Genomic DNA, 19,967 nt, shown 5'->3' on the forward strand with positions numbered 1-19,967 from the left:
ACAAACATGTATTATAATTTTACTAATTAATTATTTTTATTAATATACTATGAATTATGCTTTGAACAATATGAAAAATAAGCCGTGGTTCACAGCGCGTTGAGTCCGGACATGTAGTTGACACTTGTTGTGCAGTCTCGAACACCCAGATTATTATTTATGTTGAAAGATAAATCTGTATCATGTAGATTTTTTTTATTTCAATATATTTTAATAAAATTATTAAAGATGAGTATAAAAAATATATATTATTTGTTTAATAATAAAACGTTCCTCTGAAAATATAATGGTTTTTAATACGCATTATAGTTCTCTGTATCATGCAGTAGTGGTCGCCTTCAGCCCCTCCTCCTGGTTGACAGGTTGACGCCTCAGTTACAGCAGGATTGTCATATAGTACAATATTATTTGAGGTGTCCAATATATTTATTTACTTAATTGTAAAAATAATTATCTGTGAATATTCTTGTTGGTAGTTTTTTATACATGTTGCCCATAATGTCCCACAACATTTTTGGGTCCAGTTCTAGGTATATCTTGTCATTTCTAAAACTTTTATTCCTAACGTTTTCATCGCAAGTGATTCGTTTCGAGAAAATCATATTAATTTGTTAGATTATGGGCAATTTGTAAAAATTTATCACTTAAAATCCTAAAATTTGCTGCATGACCAAAACGATAATAATGCCTAGGTAGTTTTGAAAGTTGTAGGCACTCTTTTTTTATGACATTTCCTTCACAAATGACTTATATGTGCTGAGGTCCTTCGCCCCGGATAGGTTAGGTCGGGTCAGGTCAGGTCATTTGCGAGGGAAATGTCATAGAAGAAAAGGATCAGGGTGAGGAGACGGTTTGCACCAGGAGGCTAATATTTATGACTAACCCACCGATGCATTATTTGTTTCTATGTTTATTTTTTACTCTGTGTTCATCAGTAATTTCTGATATGATAATCATTTCTTTAGACAAAAATTCCGGATGTGAACAGCCAATCATATTGACACACTCTAATCAATGCCAGTGTACAGTTATGAGCCGCACGGTCCGGGTGGCTGCTCTCACATCCACAAAAAATATAAAATTATACCATATTATTGTACTGTAAGTTCTTTTTTGTTTAATGTTCTGAGGGGCGAAGCCTCTCGGCTAGGAAGTTAGGTAAGGTTAGGTAGGTTTCATTGGTTAGGTTGTTGAAGTCTAACAATGCTTCTGCCGCTTGTTTTTCATGTCAACTAAGGTTAGGTTTAATTTAGAAATAACCACTTTTTAACACATTTGCCAAAACTATGACAAGGTACACTGTAAAACACAGTGAAATTACGGCATTTTTAAAATTGGTTTCTATGAAAAATTGGCGGCAGGTCAGTCATCAATAATTGCAACAAGTTTTCAGGAGATGTTAATTGGATGATACTGGTGTAATAAAATTGCAGCAACAATTTTTTTTCTTTTTAGCCTATCTTTTGATCATAAATTACTTGTGAGTGGGCAGGGCATGATAGAAAATGGAAATAATGAGGTAAACACACTGCAAACACTGATCATATGGCAGTAATTTCACTTCTCTAGGTCCGTTATATGCAAAGAAAAAATATCTACCGTAATTATGGCACCGTAGGAAATCCCGTGGCAACCATGTTTTGGTTCGCTCTCTTCTGCTATACAGGAGCTTTCACAGTATTTGTTTACATGTTAAGAAGCAAACGATATCATTGGGTGTGTTTATTAGAATTTACATTGGATTGAATTCATTCATTTTTCTAGAGGTGTTGTTTGGATGATAGTAAGAAAATCTAAATGATAATGCACAGGTTAGGAAGTTAATTGAGGTAATGTTATGTAGGTTAGGTCAGGTTCTAATAGATTCTGTGCATTTTCACTTAATTTTTTTTGTTCAGCATTATGCAAATCAAATCTCCAGAAATTTTGGTTCAATTCCATATTTATTTTTGTAGCTAACTCTATCCTCCACTTTTCCCGAGAAAAATGTTTTAGAATTGTTTAAACTATTGATTGTAAAGATAACATTTCAAAGACTCCTGTGTTGTCAGAAAGAAAAAAAATTTACCCTTGGTTTAATCTGAAGTGTTTATCTGCAGTACTGACCACTGAGACATGGCAGAAGACAGGGAGATATTGCGTGAAGTGTGGGATGGCCGAGTTCCTGTGTGTGTGCAGTTGGCCAGTGAAGACTGTAGTACTCTGAGTGCCCCAGATTCTTATTATTTAATGATTCCAAGGTTGTCTTACCTCCCAATGGTGATGGATAAGGTTGGTATTGTTACATTTTGTAAGTTTAAATCCTGGTGTTCTTTTGTTACTGTTGTTATAAGGGACTCTTCTCTCCATGTGCAGTATTATTATCACCCAACAATTCCTATTGCTTTGCCTATTCGACACATAACAATTATAATGGGATAATACTCTGGGTAATAGTGAAGGAGATGGTTAACACATTTAATACATTTTCCTCCTCTTTTCAATCCTAAATTGCCTGTAGTGGGCATGGCATGAAAGAATTTATTTTTATTTTTTCATCCATTTCAGGTTTGGTTCTTTAAGATCTTTTGTTTTTTTCATTTGTCTTGTTGGGTTAGGTTTGGTTTATACACCGGGGTCCTGGATAGGAGGTTAGTTCAGGTCCTTCTGGTTTCTCTGGTTAGGTTACACATGTACAGGGTACAGGTATATTGATACAGTATTTGAGTTGTTAGGTTAAGATGTTTTTGTTTGGCAAAACTTTTTGCGTGTTTTTATCCCACAATTTCCCTCGACTTCAAAGCTGTGCCTACTTTGTGCGATCAAAATTCCCTTTTTTAAGTGAAATATATCTACCTGTGTTAGGATTTCTTCTTTATTGGGGAGTGTGTCAACAGTTTAACCCTAAACATGGTGGCACGACAATTTCCACAACGAATTTCATAAAAAAAAAAAAATGCTAATGATAAACATCAGTAGGAAAATTGTAATTCTTCCAAATTTTCTTTTACAGTAATGTATAGAATTTTTTCCTAGAGTGGCTCATAATAACATGTAACATTGTAAACTACAGTACTGTATTACCTTTCTTTTTTAACTCCAGAATATACTGTTCCAAAAATTTATGAGGATTGGCAATTACAGTAACGATTTTTTCCAGCTAGTGAGAGAGTTACAGTACAGTATGCAATAAAGGATAAAGATTTCAGTGAGGGGATAAACTAGGAGATAAATGGGAAACAGTATTCTTTAAAAATTATGATAATACAGTACAGGACACCACCACATGGTTCTGCAGAGTTACTGTAGCCATAGAACAGAACAGCCGATGAGAGGAAAGCAGTTGGTGGACAGGAAGGAACAAAAAATTGGTGGAGAAAAGGGGCAAATCCTATGGTACTTTTGTTACTTCTTCCACAAGCAACCAGGGTTAACATATCCAGTACTTTACACTGTTCTTTATTTTTAGAACATAGCTAGTTAATATTTATACAGTTAACCATGGTGAAAATACATTCTCAAGCTCTTTCCTTATCACATTATTTTAATACTTTAATATCCACTGTTACCTTGCTTCCATGTCTTTGTATAAATAATGTTGTTATATAAATTTTCTGCCAGGATATGTTATATCCTGACTGCAAATGACAAAATAAATTGTAATTTTGCAGGTTCGTAAACATTTCTTAAGGTTTACATCACAAGAGCTTCAGGAAGCAGAAATGTGGCTGGAAAGTGATGGAACACCTTTAAAATGGTGAGAAATATTTAATTTTATTTTATTATTTATAACTTTGGTTAGAAAATGCAATGCCACAATTATAGTTTAAATTTTCAGTATCCAAATAGGTGATTCAAGCCATCTCAGGACATCGATTGAGTTATAATTCCCATCCATTGGCCTCATAAGTCTGCCACCCCCTTCAGTAGTGTGCAAATAGAAACTCTACCATTGATCATTCACAGCACTTCCTCTAAGCTGCTGGGGCACTTTATGATCAAACACACTCTAGCAACTATTGTTTCTTAACATTTTCAAACAAAAGAGTTTCCAGTACAGTATCACCTTACATGAGCAGTGAAGTCTCTCAGCTTCTCTGCATTTATTGTGAAGTATCCACTTGATTTAAGATGTTATCTCTATTCTGACCAGAAATTAGGCTAATGTTTCAGCAAACTCGATAAGAAATGCCAGAAGATGAATTCCTATCATAGCATAAAAAAATAACCAAACTATTAGATCACTTGGCCAAGACTGGTGATACTAACAGTAATGTCTATGTTAGCAGGAATCTCTCTTATCCGGAACTCTCCATCATTCCCAAAGCTGTAATTTTCCAGATAATTCCGGCTTTGGGAACGATTTTCTGAGGGGCATATTTTCTGGAAAATTCAAAGAAATTTTTCCCGGTACCCAGAAAATTCCGGGGATGGGTTTTTTTTATGGGTTTAAGAGACGAAAATCAGAGTAATTTTCTGGAAATTCCAAGAAAAATTTTCCCGTACTCGGAAAAATGTGGGGATGGGTTTTTTTTTCTGGCTGTGAGAGATGAAATAATGCATCATTCTCGAAAATTCCGATACCCGGAAAAATTCTGGGTGATGGGGGATTTCTTTCTGGGTTTGAGAGATTATGTAATGCACAATTTCTGGAAGCTCCAAGAAAACTTTTCCATTACCCGGAAAATTCCGGGGATGAGGGATTTTTTTTCCGGGTTTGAGAGAGTCATCTCGGAAGTGCTCTGCACCAATTGTTCTGGGTAACAGAGATATAACTACCCATATTTGTTTATTATACTAAATGCAAATCATGGGTATACAATACACACTACATAAAGTATATGCAAGGGTACAGTATAAGTACTGTACAAAATTGAATGTTGTTTTTGATCTGCTACTTTCTGCCAAACTGTTCTTATAGCTAACTACACACAGCAAAGCTTATAGCTGGGGACTGAATTTACAAACTACTATCCCTCTCTGTTGCAATTGTTACCCTTAAAAAGGGAGAGAAGTAAAATTTGCCCTCTAGATTGCCTCTAGAGGCAAGAGGTTCAATAGAGCCATGTCTACCTAACCTGTGCTTACATTTGCCACAGCTGACATGGCTGCCACATTGGACCACGAACAATCTTCCATGTTCAGTTCCTGTGTAATACCCATGTTGAGTGGGTTTGCTCCCTCTAGCTCTCATCTCTGGCATTTATGAGATATTTAGTGGTACGTTCCACAGTTTTCTGTATCATTAATGTAGCAGTTGAATATACTGTACCCTTATTCATATTGTTTGTAAGTTTGTTTATACTGTTTGCTGCTCCAACCTTTACCAAGTCTGAATTTTTACCATTTGTATTTATTAATTTATTTAATATTTTACCTATTTATAAATATTTTTTTTCAAATTTAGATTTACTAGTTTTACTATTTACTGGAATTTTTTTTAGAGTTGCCAGGAAATATCTTGGGTCAGTCGGGTAACCAGAAATTTACAATACAATACAGTATACAGATAACCCACGCTATATGAATGGTCACTATGATTACTGTACAGTACGGTATTGTATTTGACCTTTTGTAACAAGAAATTATGTTTATTTATATCTCCTGTCTTGCTCAGGCATTATCCAGTAGGTGTGCTGTTTGACCTTCACTGTGGGGGTGCAGCACTGCCCTGGAGTCTCACAGCCCATTTCTCACACTTCCCAGATCAAGACCTTATCAGATGCCCAACCAGGTTTGTCTTTTGCTCTAGTCTTAAACTTTTTGTAATATATTTTTAATATTTAGCTATTATTTACCATTGTGTTTTTGAGCATATGCAAATAAATAATGTAATTTGCCAGGCATGGGTAAATTTTGTAAGAAAATATTCCAATTACTGTACAGTATACAGTACAGTGGTCCCTCGGTTAACAAACACAATTCGTTCCACAGAGTTGTTCGTTAACCGAAAATTCCGTTAACCGAATCCATTGTTTCAATGGGATATCGGGTAATTGGTTCCAGCTCACAGAAAAGTACATGCAAAGCAAAAAAAAAAATGCAGTAAAGTACACTTACTTTGAGGTGTGTATGTAGAAGGTTCCTGGTTGATGATGATGATGGGAATTAGAAGTGGGGTGGAGGAGAATGGAGAAAAGAAGGAAGTGGGGATGGAGGAGAAATCACCCTTCAGGGGACCCATGCTTGATGCAGTCGCCAATAATATTTTAAGTTCACTAGGTGTAATTCAAGATTATTTTATTTAAATCAACACTGCACTGCACTATATATTATCAATATGTTAACTAAATTTCAGAATAACCAATAATTTCAATGTAAAGGTGCAAAAATATTCAAGACGCCAACAAAATCGATGTTCGCTCCACTGTCAACAAAGCCAAACTGACGCCGGGTGGCTGAGTCAAGCGGCTGATGGGCGCACAAAAAACTAGTTCCCTGTACTGCATATATTATCAATATGTTAACTAAATTTTAAAATGACTAATAATTTTAATATAAAAAATGAAAAAATATTAAAGCACAATTTCTTGATATTTACTCCACTGGAAACGAATGTAAATATAAAACAGATTACTGAATTGGCAGACTAGCCCATCAGCTGCTCAGCTGATGCTCACAATAAAACGTGCTGTTCGTTAGGATTTCGTTAATCAAAGTTTTGTTCGTTAACCAAATTGATCCTTATGGGAGGTAATTCATTAACCGAAATTTCATTAATCGAACCGTTCGTTAACCGAGGGACCACTGTACTAATGTTACTCTTTCAGATTCTGCTACTTTTTGGTGATATTTCGTAATGGTTGCTAAGGAATGACAGATTTCACAAACTGATTTATTTATTTTTTTATTATTTACTTATTTATTTATTTCATAGAATGCTACAAGTATAACTTTTAAAAAGTTATGAATTGATCTTAAAATTTTATTTTATGGCTAAAGTATGTTACTTGAGTTAAAGCATAATACTAAATCTAAATCCAGGAGAACTGATGTTAGTGTCTGGGACTAATCTTACAATCAGATTTTCTTCTCTATACCACTTGATTTATTTATTTTTATTTTTTGCTCTGAATAACTCTTTCCTTATATTTCAGTGTACTATACCATATCCAAGGTAATCAGTTTTCACCCCTAAATAGATAATTAGCTACTGGTGTAAAAGATGTGTTCTGCTTTGATACAGTAGTCCCTCGTCAACTGTGGGGGTTAGTTTCCTGGAAAGCCCCGTGGTTGGTAAATGCACGGTTGGTAAGACTAAAGGCTTATGGGAAATAGGGGGTTGGGTTCCATGGCTGCCGTTGACACTCATCAAAGCCTAACTCAGTTGCCTGTTCCTTTGCAAGACAATACAGTCATGCGCCGGTTAACGTCCGATCGCATATACGTCCGTGGCGCCCCCCCCCCCCAAAAAAAAATCCGTGACGCCTGCTGGACCACCACTCCACGACCCACCTGATGGAGACACGATGATCCTCCCCATACTGGTCAGATATTATGTGTTAAAGGAATATGCTTCCTTCCTTAAGCTTTTTTTAAGCATTTGCCTCCAGGTGTAATGTTAACCTACATCTATTGAGGATGAAATCTTTTACCTACAAATTGACAATAACACATTTGCTGTAATCAGACATATCTATTTGCCTCAAATATTGCAACCCCAGTTGCAATTGGGGTTGCAATTTCAAATTCTGTGGCATTACTAAGAATAACGAAGTCTCGATGCACTCGAAGATTAAGAGAGAAAACGGAGGACTCAGGCGTCCTGATGTGAGAGAAAACGGACTTGTATGATGGGGGACCAAACAAAAAAAGCATAGCTACATGTTTTGTGGACTACAGTATTAAGCGTACCCTTTTCATCACTTTGTAATAAACCTAGCCATGCCTATGTGTGTTTATGATATTTACCATAACATTATATATATATTTAGTGGGTCTAAATGGTCGTAAAATGGGAAACTTGGGGTTGGGTCTTGGGTGCCTGGAACCAATTAGAATAAATCTCATAGGTTCTGTACTTTCGTTATCGGCGGGGTCCCAAGTTAGGTGCAATAACCAAGGGATGACTGTACTGTATATACTTGTGACACTGGCCAGTTGCTTCTGGTGTTATGGTACAGGGGTACCGAGTGACAGCACTAGGATCCCGCTTCCTCTATCAAGGAATAAACAATTAAAATTTAAATTGAAAAAAAAAACATTCAAATAATGGGACATAGCGAACCTAAATGGCCCTAGAGCGGGCACAGTCACGTATGCATCGCGTATTCTTATAGATTGTGCTGCCAGGCGTACATTATCCAGTGAATATTGTACAGTAACAATGGACCTAAGTGCAAACCTGTATTGTACATGTACTAAATGATTACGGTACTAAAATTGTTATGTCTATTGCAAATATAGCTTGTTTATACAGGTATTCAAATAAATTACTATCTTACAAGAATACAAGCTATGTAAGTTATATTCACCCAGGTCATTTGGGTGGCAAATTATGAGAAGAGCTTAGTCACTCTTAAGTAATGATAAATAAACACCCAGGCCTTCAGCACCAACTGTCAAATCTTATCTCAAATAAATAAAGACTCTGTCATCTCACCTCACGCTCGGCTGGCTACCTCCCTCCCTGTGTTCCCAGACAAAAGATTGGTGATTTCTTTGTTTATTTTATATAATATCTCGGACTAAAGTTAGGATAATATAATTTGCATTGCTGAAATCCTTGCAAGACAGATTAATTTAAATTTAAGCGTTGTATATTTTGCTCAAGATATAAAAAATGTAGTACATTAGTGTACAATACTGTAGTACATTTTATAAAAAGTTTTTCAACTGTATTTTTGGGTAGATTTACATAAATTTCATTTATTTTCATCCATTTACATGCACACACCATACAAAAAGAAACGTAAAAGAAATAAATGACCTAAGTGCAAAGCTGGAGTGCACATGTACTAATTTGATTATGGTACTAAAATTGTTATGTCTAGTGCGAATTACAACATGTTTATATTCAAATAAATCAGTATCTTACAAGAATCCCAGCTATGTTAATTATATTCTCCTAGGTCATATCACTGCCATTTTAAAATGAGAGAAGCTTAGTAGGACTGTTAAATAAACACACAGAGACCTTCGGTTCAAACTTATCACCTCAACCCCCCACCCCCCCAACCCCTCGCTGGCTGGCTCCGTCCGTCCCTCCCTCCCTCCCAGCCAGGGTTTTAGGCTTACAGTTTTTATCTTATATAATATCTCAGACTAAAGTTAGGAGATTATAATTTGCATTGCTGGAATCCTTGCAAGACAGCCAATAATTTGAATATAAATGTCATATATTTTGCTCAAGAGATAAAATTGTTGTACATTAGTGTACAGTACTGTAGTACATTTTATAAAAAAGTTTTTCAACTGTATTTTTGGGTAGATTTACATAGATTTCTTCATTTATTTTCATCCATTTACATGCACACACCATACTAAAAGAAACGTAATAGAAATAAATGACCTTAGTGCAAAGCTGGAGTGCACATGTACAGGTTGTACCTCTCTAGGCCGGCAACCTCGGGACCTGACCGGTGCCGGACCATGGAAATTCACCCTTTTCCTGGATAGATAGTAACTTGTGCTTACGCTTGGAAGCACTAGCACCACTTTCTCTGCTTCATGGTCTCTTTGAAGACATATTGAAGGGTTAAATGTCGTACAGTAGCTTCTCAAATTTCGCGAGGTTTTAATTCAACGTTTTCTGTTTGAAAACACAAAAAAAAAACACATTTATAAATTTTGACGGAGGAAACTCGAATTTTGACGGGTTTGAACGGCCCACCAACGTTCAGACGACATGCACAATTGTATAAACAGCGTCATTTCTCTTATGTACAAAAGATTCATTATTGTTTATTACTGAAAGTCTTTTTGATTGAATTAATGTTTGTGTGTGCAAAATGAGCAATACAATTCATTAATAATACGTAGAATATTAAAACACGAGGAAATGAGACAGCATTGTTTTCGTTGATTACAAAACTAGTGACTGACTGGTTATACATATAAAACTGAAGAAAATATGACCCTGGTTGTAGCTGTAGTAAAATTAATATGGTTGTTTTAGGTAATGTTATTTAATGTTAATAAATGGAACAATAGAAGTAGCTAACGATAATGGTAAAGAAAAAAGAGAGATCTCGTATGTAAGTGCGCACACGTGAAAACATATCGTCATTACTTTACATAAGAATATGAAAGCAACACTTATTTACTGTTCATATATATTTTAAATAATGTTTCTGAATTTGTTTTTATTGAATTAATGTTTGTGTGTGCAAAATTAACAATACAATTTATTAATAATACGTGGAACATTAAAACACACGAGGAGACGAGACGGCTTCCGGCATTGATTTTGTTAAAGCTTACAAAGCCAGTGACTGATTGGTTCTACATATAAAACTGAAGAAAATAAGACCCTGATTGTAGCTGTAGTAAAATTAATGTAAAAAAATTAATATGGTTGTTTGAAGTACCTGTAATGTTATTTAATGTTAATAAATGGAACAATATAAGTAGCTAACCATTAATGGTAAAAAAAAAGTGAGACTGCGCGTATGTAAGTGCGCACATGTGAAAACATATCGTCATTACTCTACATAAGAATATGAAAGCAACACTTATTTACTGCTCATATATATTGAAGGGTTAAATGTTGTACTCTGTATAGACAAGCAGAGAGAGAGAGAGAGAGCAGCTGAACTGCCGGATGTAAACAAACCTTAATTTCCCGCGGCTTTGTTGTTTTTTGTTTTTTTTACGGGGATTAGCCCACCTGGGCATAGGTCACTGACCCACATTGGGGCCTGAGGGGCAAAAATTTAATACTCCTGTAATAATAATAATAATTCAGATAAGTAAAAAAAAAAAAAGAAGCTGCCTATCTACCTATTGGACAAACTAAAATCGTTCCGGACCACGGGAGTTTCCGGACCACCGAATGCCGGACTAGAGAGGTACAACCTGTACTAATTTGATTACGGTACTGAAATTGTTTTGTCTAGTGCAAATTATAGCATGTTTATATTCAAATTAATCAGTATGTTACAAGAATCCCAGCAATGTTAATTATATTCACCCAGGTCATTTCACTGGCTTTTTATAAGAGAGAAGCTTAGTCACTTAAGAACTGATAAATATACACGCGTTAGACCTGGGCCTGTGCCAACTGTCAAATGTACTACCTCCCCTCCCCCCACACCCCCTCGCTCGCTCCCACCTCTCTCTCCCCCATCTGCCCGGCATTGCTGGAATCCTTGTAAAACAGTGAATAATTTTAATATAAACATCATGTATTTTGCACAAGAGATAAAAATTAATCACCTGTATCACATTACAGTTGTGATTTAAGAGTAAAAGTGTATATGTACGTACAGGTATATAGTATTCCACATACACCTTAGTATAAATACAAAGTTTCTGTGATGATCGGACAACGTCCATTTCGGTTAACGTCATGTTTCCAAGAACGTATCTAGGACGTTAACCGGTGCATGACTGTACTTGCATTGTACATTTCATTAAGTTTAAGTCCTACTGCACCCATCTTTGGTTATCCTCTCTTAGGGATTATGGGGAAACTTTTGTCGTGACCCTCGACATCTCCAAAGCATTTCACAGGGTATGGCACAGATCTTTGCTTTCTAAACTTCCCTCTTATGGTTTCTCCCCCACTTTGTTCTCTAATCTCTAGCTTCCTTGAGAACAGATCTATGGCATTTGTTGTCGAGGGATTGGTCTCTCATTCTTTCTCTACCAATAGTGGTGTCCCACAGGGTTCTGTTCTTTTACCTACTCTCTTCCTTCTTTTTATCAATGATTTTCCTCACACTGTGACTAATTCTATCCATTCTTACGCTGATGAATCTACTCTTCGCTTTTCTTCACATTTTTCCCTTTTCCCTAATTCTCAAACTAGATCTGTTTCTAGAGCTAATATCATTTCATTTATCAATGCAGATCTGTGCAGCATCTCCGAATGGGGAGGTAGAAACTTGGTTAAATTCAATAGTAATAAAACTAAGTATTTACCAATTATATTTTCTAAATTACCGGTAGATGATCTCCCACCAATCACAATTTAGGATGCAGTCATTCTGCCATATTCTAGGCCTCATCATTTCCTGGAATAACCCATTATAGTACATCCTTCTTTCCTCACACAGCCAAACTGTGGAATGCTCTGCCTTCTGTGTTTCCACACTCATACAATCTGTCTCACTTCAAAATGATGGATTTCCAGTATCTTCGTGGTGTAGATTAATGTATTTTTCTTTTCTATTTCTAATTTCTTTTTACTCTTATTTTTTCACCTCTAGGCCCCGTTGTGGGTCAATGACCTGTGTCCGGGTGGGCTATTCCCCGTAAAAAAAAAGGACGATGGTGGATGAGGATGACACTAGCCCTTATCATACTCACTTTTCTTAATCATACGAATTGAGGATTTGTTCACCCCCATGGCAGGTCCTACTGAAGCTACACTTTTGCCACTTGCTAGTCTACTGAGCACTTACAATTTTCACTTTCTTTTCATCTTTATCACTAACACTCAATGCACACTTTGGGGGCCATCGATAAAGACAAATTAATGTTATTATTGTATAAAATACATAAATTTGATATGGAGTTGATGCAGTTTTCCTTCCTAATTGCTTAAATTTCACAGGGAGGTAGTGGAATCTCACTTCCTGTCATCATTGAAGGAAGCTGATGGCCTAAAACATAGAGGACAAATCATCACCAACATGCAGGGCAAAGACCACAAGCAGCTTTGGATGGGTCTTTGTAATGGTAATCATCTCTTCTTGAATTTTTACAAGTTTTCATATAATATATACTTTTATCTAAACCACTTAAGTATGATGATTTAACCCCTTGATTACATGGACTTAACTCCTTAATTATTCCCTTAAGATGATATTTTATTCATAGAATTACATCATCATATGCAAAGGATTAAATGTGAAATTTTAGAGAAGTTGGACAAATCATTAGCTTTTTAGGATTTTTACCGCTACCTAAAATTGCTACAGGGTATTTAAATTTCAAATTCCTCATTGCATGTTAGGCTAGTATCATTCCATAATCATTACTTTATGTTGAACTCATATGACAAATTATATACAATTCTGTTTGTGTGCAAGTTTGGAAAGGCAGTTGATTCATTATAATGGTGATAGTTACATTTACAGTCTCAATAATCGACCTGGGACAGTTATCATTACGATAATCCATCTACAATAATGCATACAAGAAATATTAGCACATTTAGTCAGGATGAGTTCACCAGGCATATACCACTAGTTAGTATTCAAAACAAATGCTGGTTGGCTACACTCTGACTCTGCGTCAGGGCTCGTACCAGAGAGTGAATCCGTGAACCCGCACTCTCTCTCCCCGGAATGTCTCACACTCAGATATTAATCTCGCTGTATTAAAGACACCCTGCATCAGGCATCTTGTCTGCAGGTGGCTACCGATCCTCGGCAGCAGCAACAACAAATATAGTGCCTGATAGACAAGGAAGGAGCGTCAAGAAGTAACTAAAGTCAAAATACAATAGTCACAAAACACATCTGGCAAGGGAACGAATGGATCATTCAACACAGAAAGTTCCCTGTTACATTACAGTATCATTTGATACATAAGACATTCAACTTCAGGGTACTTCAAAACAGGACACTGATATATTCAACAAAGTTCAACTGAGTCAAATTCACTTAATATGGCAGTGTGCCACGTGGTACATACGTGATAGATGACGAAGGAGCGTCAAAAAGTGAGCGCTCGCCTCTCATACATTAGTTATATATGGTACGCCATGATGCCACAACAAGAACTTACGTACATATTCATATGACTCAGTTGTGGTACACATTGGGCTATGAGAATCAGTGTCATGGATCACATCAATTTCTTAAGGCTTACGCTTACAATCTAAACAGTGTTTGAGTTTGCAATGCAGTACAGTAATTAAATTGCAAACAGTGTGTAGGATGGCACTTGCACTTTGTACAGATTCAGTAAACACCCCACAGATAACCATTGAAGCCTGGCCATTACATTTCAGGGCAGTGACCAGTTAATAGGTTTCTCTCAAATGATTAATGACATTCTTAAATACAAACGTGACAATAATTTCAATACAGTCATCAGATTCTCTGATGACTGCAAATCAAAACAATCTGACTTCAGTGGTGAATAGAATTCTCGTAACGTACCACAGGGCAGGAAAAGGATTCTCACCTCTATTGCAAACTTTAACAGTCGACTTACTTGAAAATTTCACTGATACTAAATTCAGATGAAGCTTTCAACATCATTCACAATGGAATTTTTCAGTTATCTGCAGGTATATATATATGTTACAGTAACACATACGCATTCATTCGTAATTTTAAATATAAACATAAACACAGGATACGAGAGATCGTGAAACGCACGATAGAGAAAACAGATGTCTCGGTAGGCGGACTCACTAAATAAGTTATAGCTGCATGTTTTATGGGCTATTGAGCGTAATATGAATCATCTGATTTTACATTAACAAACATGTATGACTGTGGTCAGTACACTCTGCCATAATATCTCAAACATGCTGGGTTGTTTTGGGTTTTAACTTTTAACTGAAAGCCAAGGATTCCCAACTCCACCCCCATATGTGCAAAAATGAAATGCAATGATATCCTCATTAGCAGGAATAATTGGTGCAGAGTAGTTCTGGGATTGAGAGATTTCTGGGTATGGAGATGAATTTTATCATCTGTGGAAAAAATCAAACATCCCCCCAAAATTACAGGTACTGTACTGGGGAAAGTTTTCAGAGAGACCAAACTACACATTTCGCACGGAGAGACGCAGAGCTGTATTTGTTTATGCAAACACCACTGTATATTTACAATATATTGTAAATTAACCAAATACTGTATGTAACCGCCTTAGTTAAGGATGGTCGGGTGACGGGCAAGTCGAAGGGAATGATTGAAACCCGCCTTTTGACCCACAATATTTATTGATATGGTCAAAAACCTGCAGTGAACAAGGACCAATCCTGGATTTTCTGGTGAATGGAGAGGCAGTCTGGAGTACCTCAGAGAGTCCCCCCAAAAAAACAAATTCCAAAGTATTGAAATCTGGTGTATAGAGGTTCTTCTGTACTGTAAAAGATATCTCAAACGAGGGTCAATGAGAGAATACATCAGAAGTGAGCAGGGAGAGAAACCATACACATTATTTGTTTTGTGCTCAGTATGTCATCCCTGGAATAACTCACCTGGGATATCATGTGGAATGGATACCGTACTGCATAAACATAAATGTTACTATGAATTGATATCATGTGAAAGATATATTCATTACAATCAAACCTACATCAGGGGAGTAACCATGAGGTTAAACTAAAACAGGAATAATTAAACCTGTGAAAAGGGATTGAAGTTAAAATGTAAAAAATGAAAATGTGTTGTATCATGTTTATAAGGACTTAACTGTGATAGAATTAGATGGGTCTAATCCTAAAGCTTGGCAGGTGTCAGTAGTTATGGTATAGCCAGGGTTAGTCACAGTTTTGTTACTTTCTTAGATTAACAAAAACTTGCATCCTTATTTATCATGAAACTATAAATAGCTGCATAAAATGATACTGTACGGTATTTCTTATTACTGCATCTATTGCTAGTGGTAATTGAAATTGATGTCATTCCGACTTTCAGACAAATTTGACCAATTTTGGGCCATAAACCGTAAGCTAATGGAGTGCACGCCAGAGGAAGGGTTCAAAAACATTCCTTTTCGTCTGCATTCTCTTTGTAAACCACCGATACAGAGACTCATTAAGCCACTTGCAGATGATGGTCGAAAGATAACTTTAGGAGATATTCTTCAGGATTATATGCCAAACACATTACAAGAAGGTATGATAAATTTGGATTATTTTGTGATATCTCCACATAATGAACAGTTTCTAAAGATACAGTACCATGTCATGGCTAACTGAATCATATATCCCACTAATAAATGAAAAATTCTCTTATTTTTATTTTGGTGCATAATCATCTTTTGCTGTCAGATTTTGTTTTTCTTCTTAAACTTGTGTAATTTTTTATCCTTTTCCTTTAATCACTTTTACCTTTTAAACAAATTCCTTGATGGGACATGTTATATGGAGGCAGTGTCCATTTAAACCTCCATCTGTCCATAAATGTTTCATGACCTTTCTAATCTTGTGCCATCAAAGATATCACTTGTAATATAATTAACTTTACATAACAGGTACTACAGTATCACTAGATGATGCATAATGTTCAGTACTGTATAACAATTGTGTTCCTTAAAGAATAAGGTCAAAGATGAAAAGACTTAATAATGTACTTGTCACCTTCCACTGACTTGTTGTGATTAATGAATGAATTTGCTGTCTTTTGCCTTTTTTAATCACCTAATTTACCTTGAGCATTTTGCTTGTAAGGCCCTTCATTTTTGTATGGTTAACTCAAATTTCAGAGTACAGTGGGGTATGCTATAACAAACGGATCCTACTACGAATATTCCTATAACGAACGGTTTTACCTATAAAATTGAGAATGCTATAACGAACGAAACTCCTACAACGAACATTATTTAAATTTTTTTTTTTTTTTTTTTAATAATTTATTGTTTTTTATTACAGTACAAGTATTAATGATATTCTTTATTTCAGGGGTTTAGATGCATATTTATGCACTTTTTTACAATTTTTACAATTTTATATTATATTTTTCAGTGTTAAGTGGTTGTATTTGGGGGCCTGGAACGGATTAATCCTATAACGAACGAATGCTATAATGAACAAGGTTCTAGAACCAATTAGATTCGTTATAGCATACCCCCACTGTATTTTGATCATTGTAGTTGGGTGAAAGATAGAATCTCTCTCTCTCTGCCAGAATCATCAACAACTAGCCTTACCCTTCACTTGCTCTGATTGTTTTATCTCAACTGTCTTTGAAAACAATTTCCTCACAATCTACAGTACTTTAAAAGTATACAATATTTTATTTGATATGAGTAAATTGGGAAGTTATTTATTCTAGAGAGAGAAATTTTTCTTCAGTATAAGTACAGTACAGTAGTTTAATTAGAGATTACTGTATCAAATTAATAAAAGATGAAATTAAATATAAATATAAGTAATGTAAATGTGTTTTCAGGTGACCGGGTGATAATTCAGGGCATTGAGGCACCACGGGACACACCTATACAATGGCTCAGTGAACACTTGAGCCATCCAGATAATTTCCTCCACATTTGTTATATTCCTGCTCAGACTTGAGGATTCATTATTCCATTTCCCTAAGTTATCCTGTTTTAAAAGAACATTGATAACTTTTAATAATTTATTACTCTTTTTTTTTTACTGATTTCATGTTCTTGTAATATATTGTTTGTTACACTATCTACCGTTGAATTATGTTTGAAAATTTATGTTACCGAAGCTTAAAATTACTTGTTTTGGATTTTATTAAATATTCCTGACACAGTACAGTAGTTACTTATTCGCCAAATGGTACTGAAACAAATAGATTATTTTACTCTAGGTTAGTACCAGTAAACCCTTGATAACTCAGAATACACAGAGTTCTAATCGAATTATCAAGGCACTTTCCTCCTGGTCTTTTGTCCTTCCCCAATACCCCATGTTTTGGCCAAAATAACCTACCATAATCAGAAAATTTGCAAAAAAATTAATGCTTACCAGCATTGCAGGTGAAGGATGAGAATAATTCAAGGTTGTGGTGCCATGCAATAGGTGTCAGTACAGTACAGTATATACAGTAAGCACTTACATCACCAAATTTACCAGAAAATGCCTGGAAGGTGTTCCCTAAACCAGTGCTAGAGTTAACACTTAGACCAGCTATTTTTCCACTTTTAATTTTGGGTAGACATACATATTTTTTTTCTTTTTTTACATACACACAATCTTTCATACAGAATGTGCAAAAAAATTATTATTATAAGATCAAAAACATAAAGGGATTAACATTTCTTATGTGGGCAGGAGTCAGCACTGGGTGGTCATTTTTAAACTCATAATTTCGGGTAGATATGCGTAATATTCTTCCTTTTTTTCACAATCTTTCATACAGAATGTGCAAAAAAATAATACCTGTAATAATTACAGTATTATAAGGTCAAAACATAGAGGGAATAACATTTCTTACGTGGTGTAGTGGGGTTGTGGAGTGGGGATAGAGCCTCCCGTGGATCCTGCTTGGGTTGCATGTATTGTGCCATTCCAAGAGTGCGTCACCATATCTTGGAAAATTGTGAGTTATGTAAAAAAAAAAAGGAAAAAATCATTTACCAATTAATATTTTTACTGCCACTCCGAGTTATATTGAATTACCAGATCATAATCCGAGTTATCAAGGGTTTATTGTATACCTTTAATTTATTTTTATTGTGATCCTCAAAACTATGACATCTGTGTGATTTTGCAGTGTTCAGAATTGTGTAACTGCCTAAATGGCTGGTAAGTGGTAAAATGATAAATTAAAGAAATTATATTAAAATATAACTTGGTAATGGGAAAAAGACATGTAGATTATTAAAGTTACAATTGTGAAAAGATTAAAGAGCAGTAAAAAAAATGCATTATGAAAATGTTGCCTCATCATATGCATTTTTGTCACTCGAATATACAGTACAGTACAGTACAGTACTTATAAATATTACTACAGTACTGTAGTTTTATAACTATGGTGTTACACTATCCTGTTTATTAGAAAACATAGAAGTGTGGTAAGCATCATTTTATAATTGTAAAACTTGTATGTAACTTCCAATCATGAAACTTGTCACCTCCATTGTACAGTATACTTGTTACTATCTGAGTACTGTACTGTATTGAGTATTTTATTGCAGTCAGTAAATAAAAACAAATGCAAATTACCTTTAACAGGTTTATGACATTTATAATGTTTTTTTTCTTGAGCAGGACATATTTTCTCAATTTTCTTTTGTGCTATACTGATAAATTATGGTAAAATTAACCCAAAATAAATAATATTCACTGGACAGCACTTACAATTTAATATATCCTTTTTTAATGCACTGTAACCCATGGCTAACTAATACAAACGTGGAAAATGGCCATGAAGCATTAATGATGATGATGTACACTTTAGGACTAAAGTCATGTACAGCTGCACAGATCCTACACTAGTGACCTATGCCAATGAGAAAAATCATAAGTTAAAACTTATGGTATGATTTAAATAAGTTTAATAAATTAAAAAATTAAATTACAATAAAATACTGTGCTCCTTTACAAATCACATGCAGTTAAGTACTGTACCCCTATTGTAGTTAAACTTTTTCCTCATTGCCAAAGCTCACTAGTGTACTGTAGGTTCCATGCAGCTGTCCATAACCCTAGTGTACAGTACATGTATTCATTGTACAGTACAGTAGGGTCAGGATATATCGTGAGATAGGGTCCAAGGATGTTCGCTATATACTAAATCGTGATATGTAATCAATGGGGAAAGTAGGGTTAGGTTCTGGAGGCCAATAAAAGTGACTAAACTTGACATAAAATGGCACAGTCTAAAGTTAGCAGAATATAAATTACACTGCTGGAACCCTTGCAAGACAGCGAATAATTTGAACATAAACATCATATATTTTGCACGAGATACAATTTTGAGTCATATGTACTAATTAAGTACAGTAAACTAAAAATTTTGTCTTGCAAACTATAGCATGTTTATATTCAATTTAATCATTATCTTACAAGAATTCCAGCAATGATAATTATATTCTTTTAAGTCAATTCATTGACATTTTATAAGAGAAAGACTTAAACTCCCCCTACATGACAGATAAATAAATGACACTAGGTAACCATTGTCTGGCTCCAGACCAGCTGTTATAATAAATTAACTCCCCTCCGG

At 35.3% G+C, this 19,967-nt stretch overlaps 1 protein-coding gene across 2 annotated transcripts; it reads left to right on the forward strand.

Annotated features, from left to right (window-relative positions):
* Positions 1-279: 279 nt before the first annotated feature.
* Positions 280-19,091, forward strand: LOC121869331 (autophagy protein 5-like). 2 transcript variants are annotated; one of them, XM_042370623.1, is made up of 7 exons: positions 280-413; positions 2,100-2,271; positions 3,651-3,736; positions 5,597-5,713; positions 12,698-12,822; positions 15,744-15,944; positions 17,220-19,091. In XM_042370623.1, the coding sequence occupies exons 2-7, from the start codon at positions 2,116-2,118 to the stop codon at positions 17,339-17,341; spliced, it is 807 nt and encodes a 268-aa protein (XP_042226557.1). In that variant the 5' UTR covers positions 280-413; positions 2,100-2,115; the 3' UTR covers positions 17,342-19,091. The 2 variants fall into 2 exon arrangements, with proteins under 2 accessions (XP_042226557.1, XP_042226558.1); XM_042370624.1 differs by having other exon boundaries at positions 323-362.
* The last annotated feature ends 876 nt before the right edge of the window (positions 19,092-19,967 follow it).

The sequence above is a fragment of the Homarus americanus genome, unplaced genomic scaffold (assembly GCF_018991925.1).
Source record: "Homarus americanus isolate GMGI-L3 unplaced genomic scaffold, GMGI_Hamer_2.0 scaffold36734, whole genome shotgun sequence".
Classification (NCBI taxonomy): Eukaryota; Metazoa; Arthropoda; class Malacostraca; order Decapoda; family Nephropidae; genus Homarus; species Homarus americanus.

Coding starts and splice junctions, on each gene's coding strand:
- LOC121869331 (XM_042370623.1), top strand. CDS start 2,116: ATGGCAGAAGACAGGGAGATATTGCGTGAAGTGTGGGATGGCCGAGTT. Junction 2,272..3,650: donor TCCCAATGGTGATGGATAAG/GTTGGTATTGTT, acceptor GTAATTTTGCAG/GTTCGTAAACATTTCTTAAG. Junction 15,945..17,219: donor GCCAAACACATTACAAGAAG/GTATGATAAATT, acceptor ATGTGTTTTCAG/GTGACCGGGTGATAATTCAG.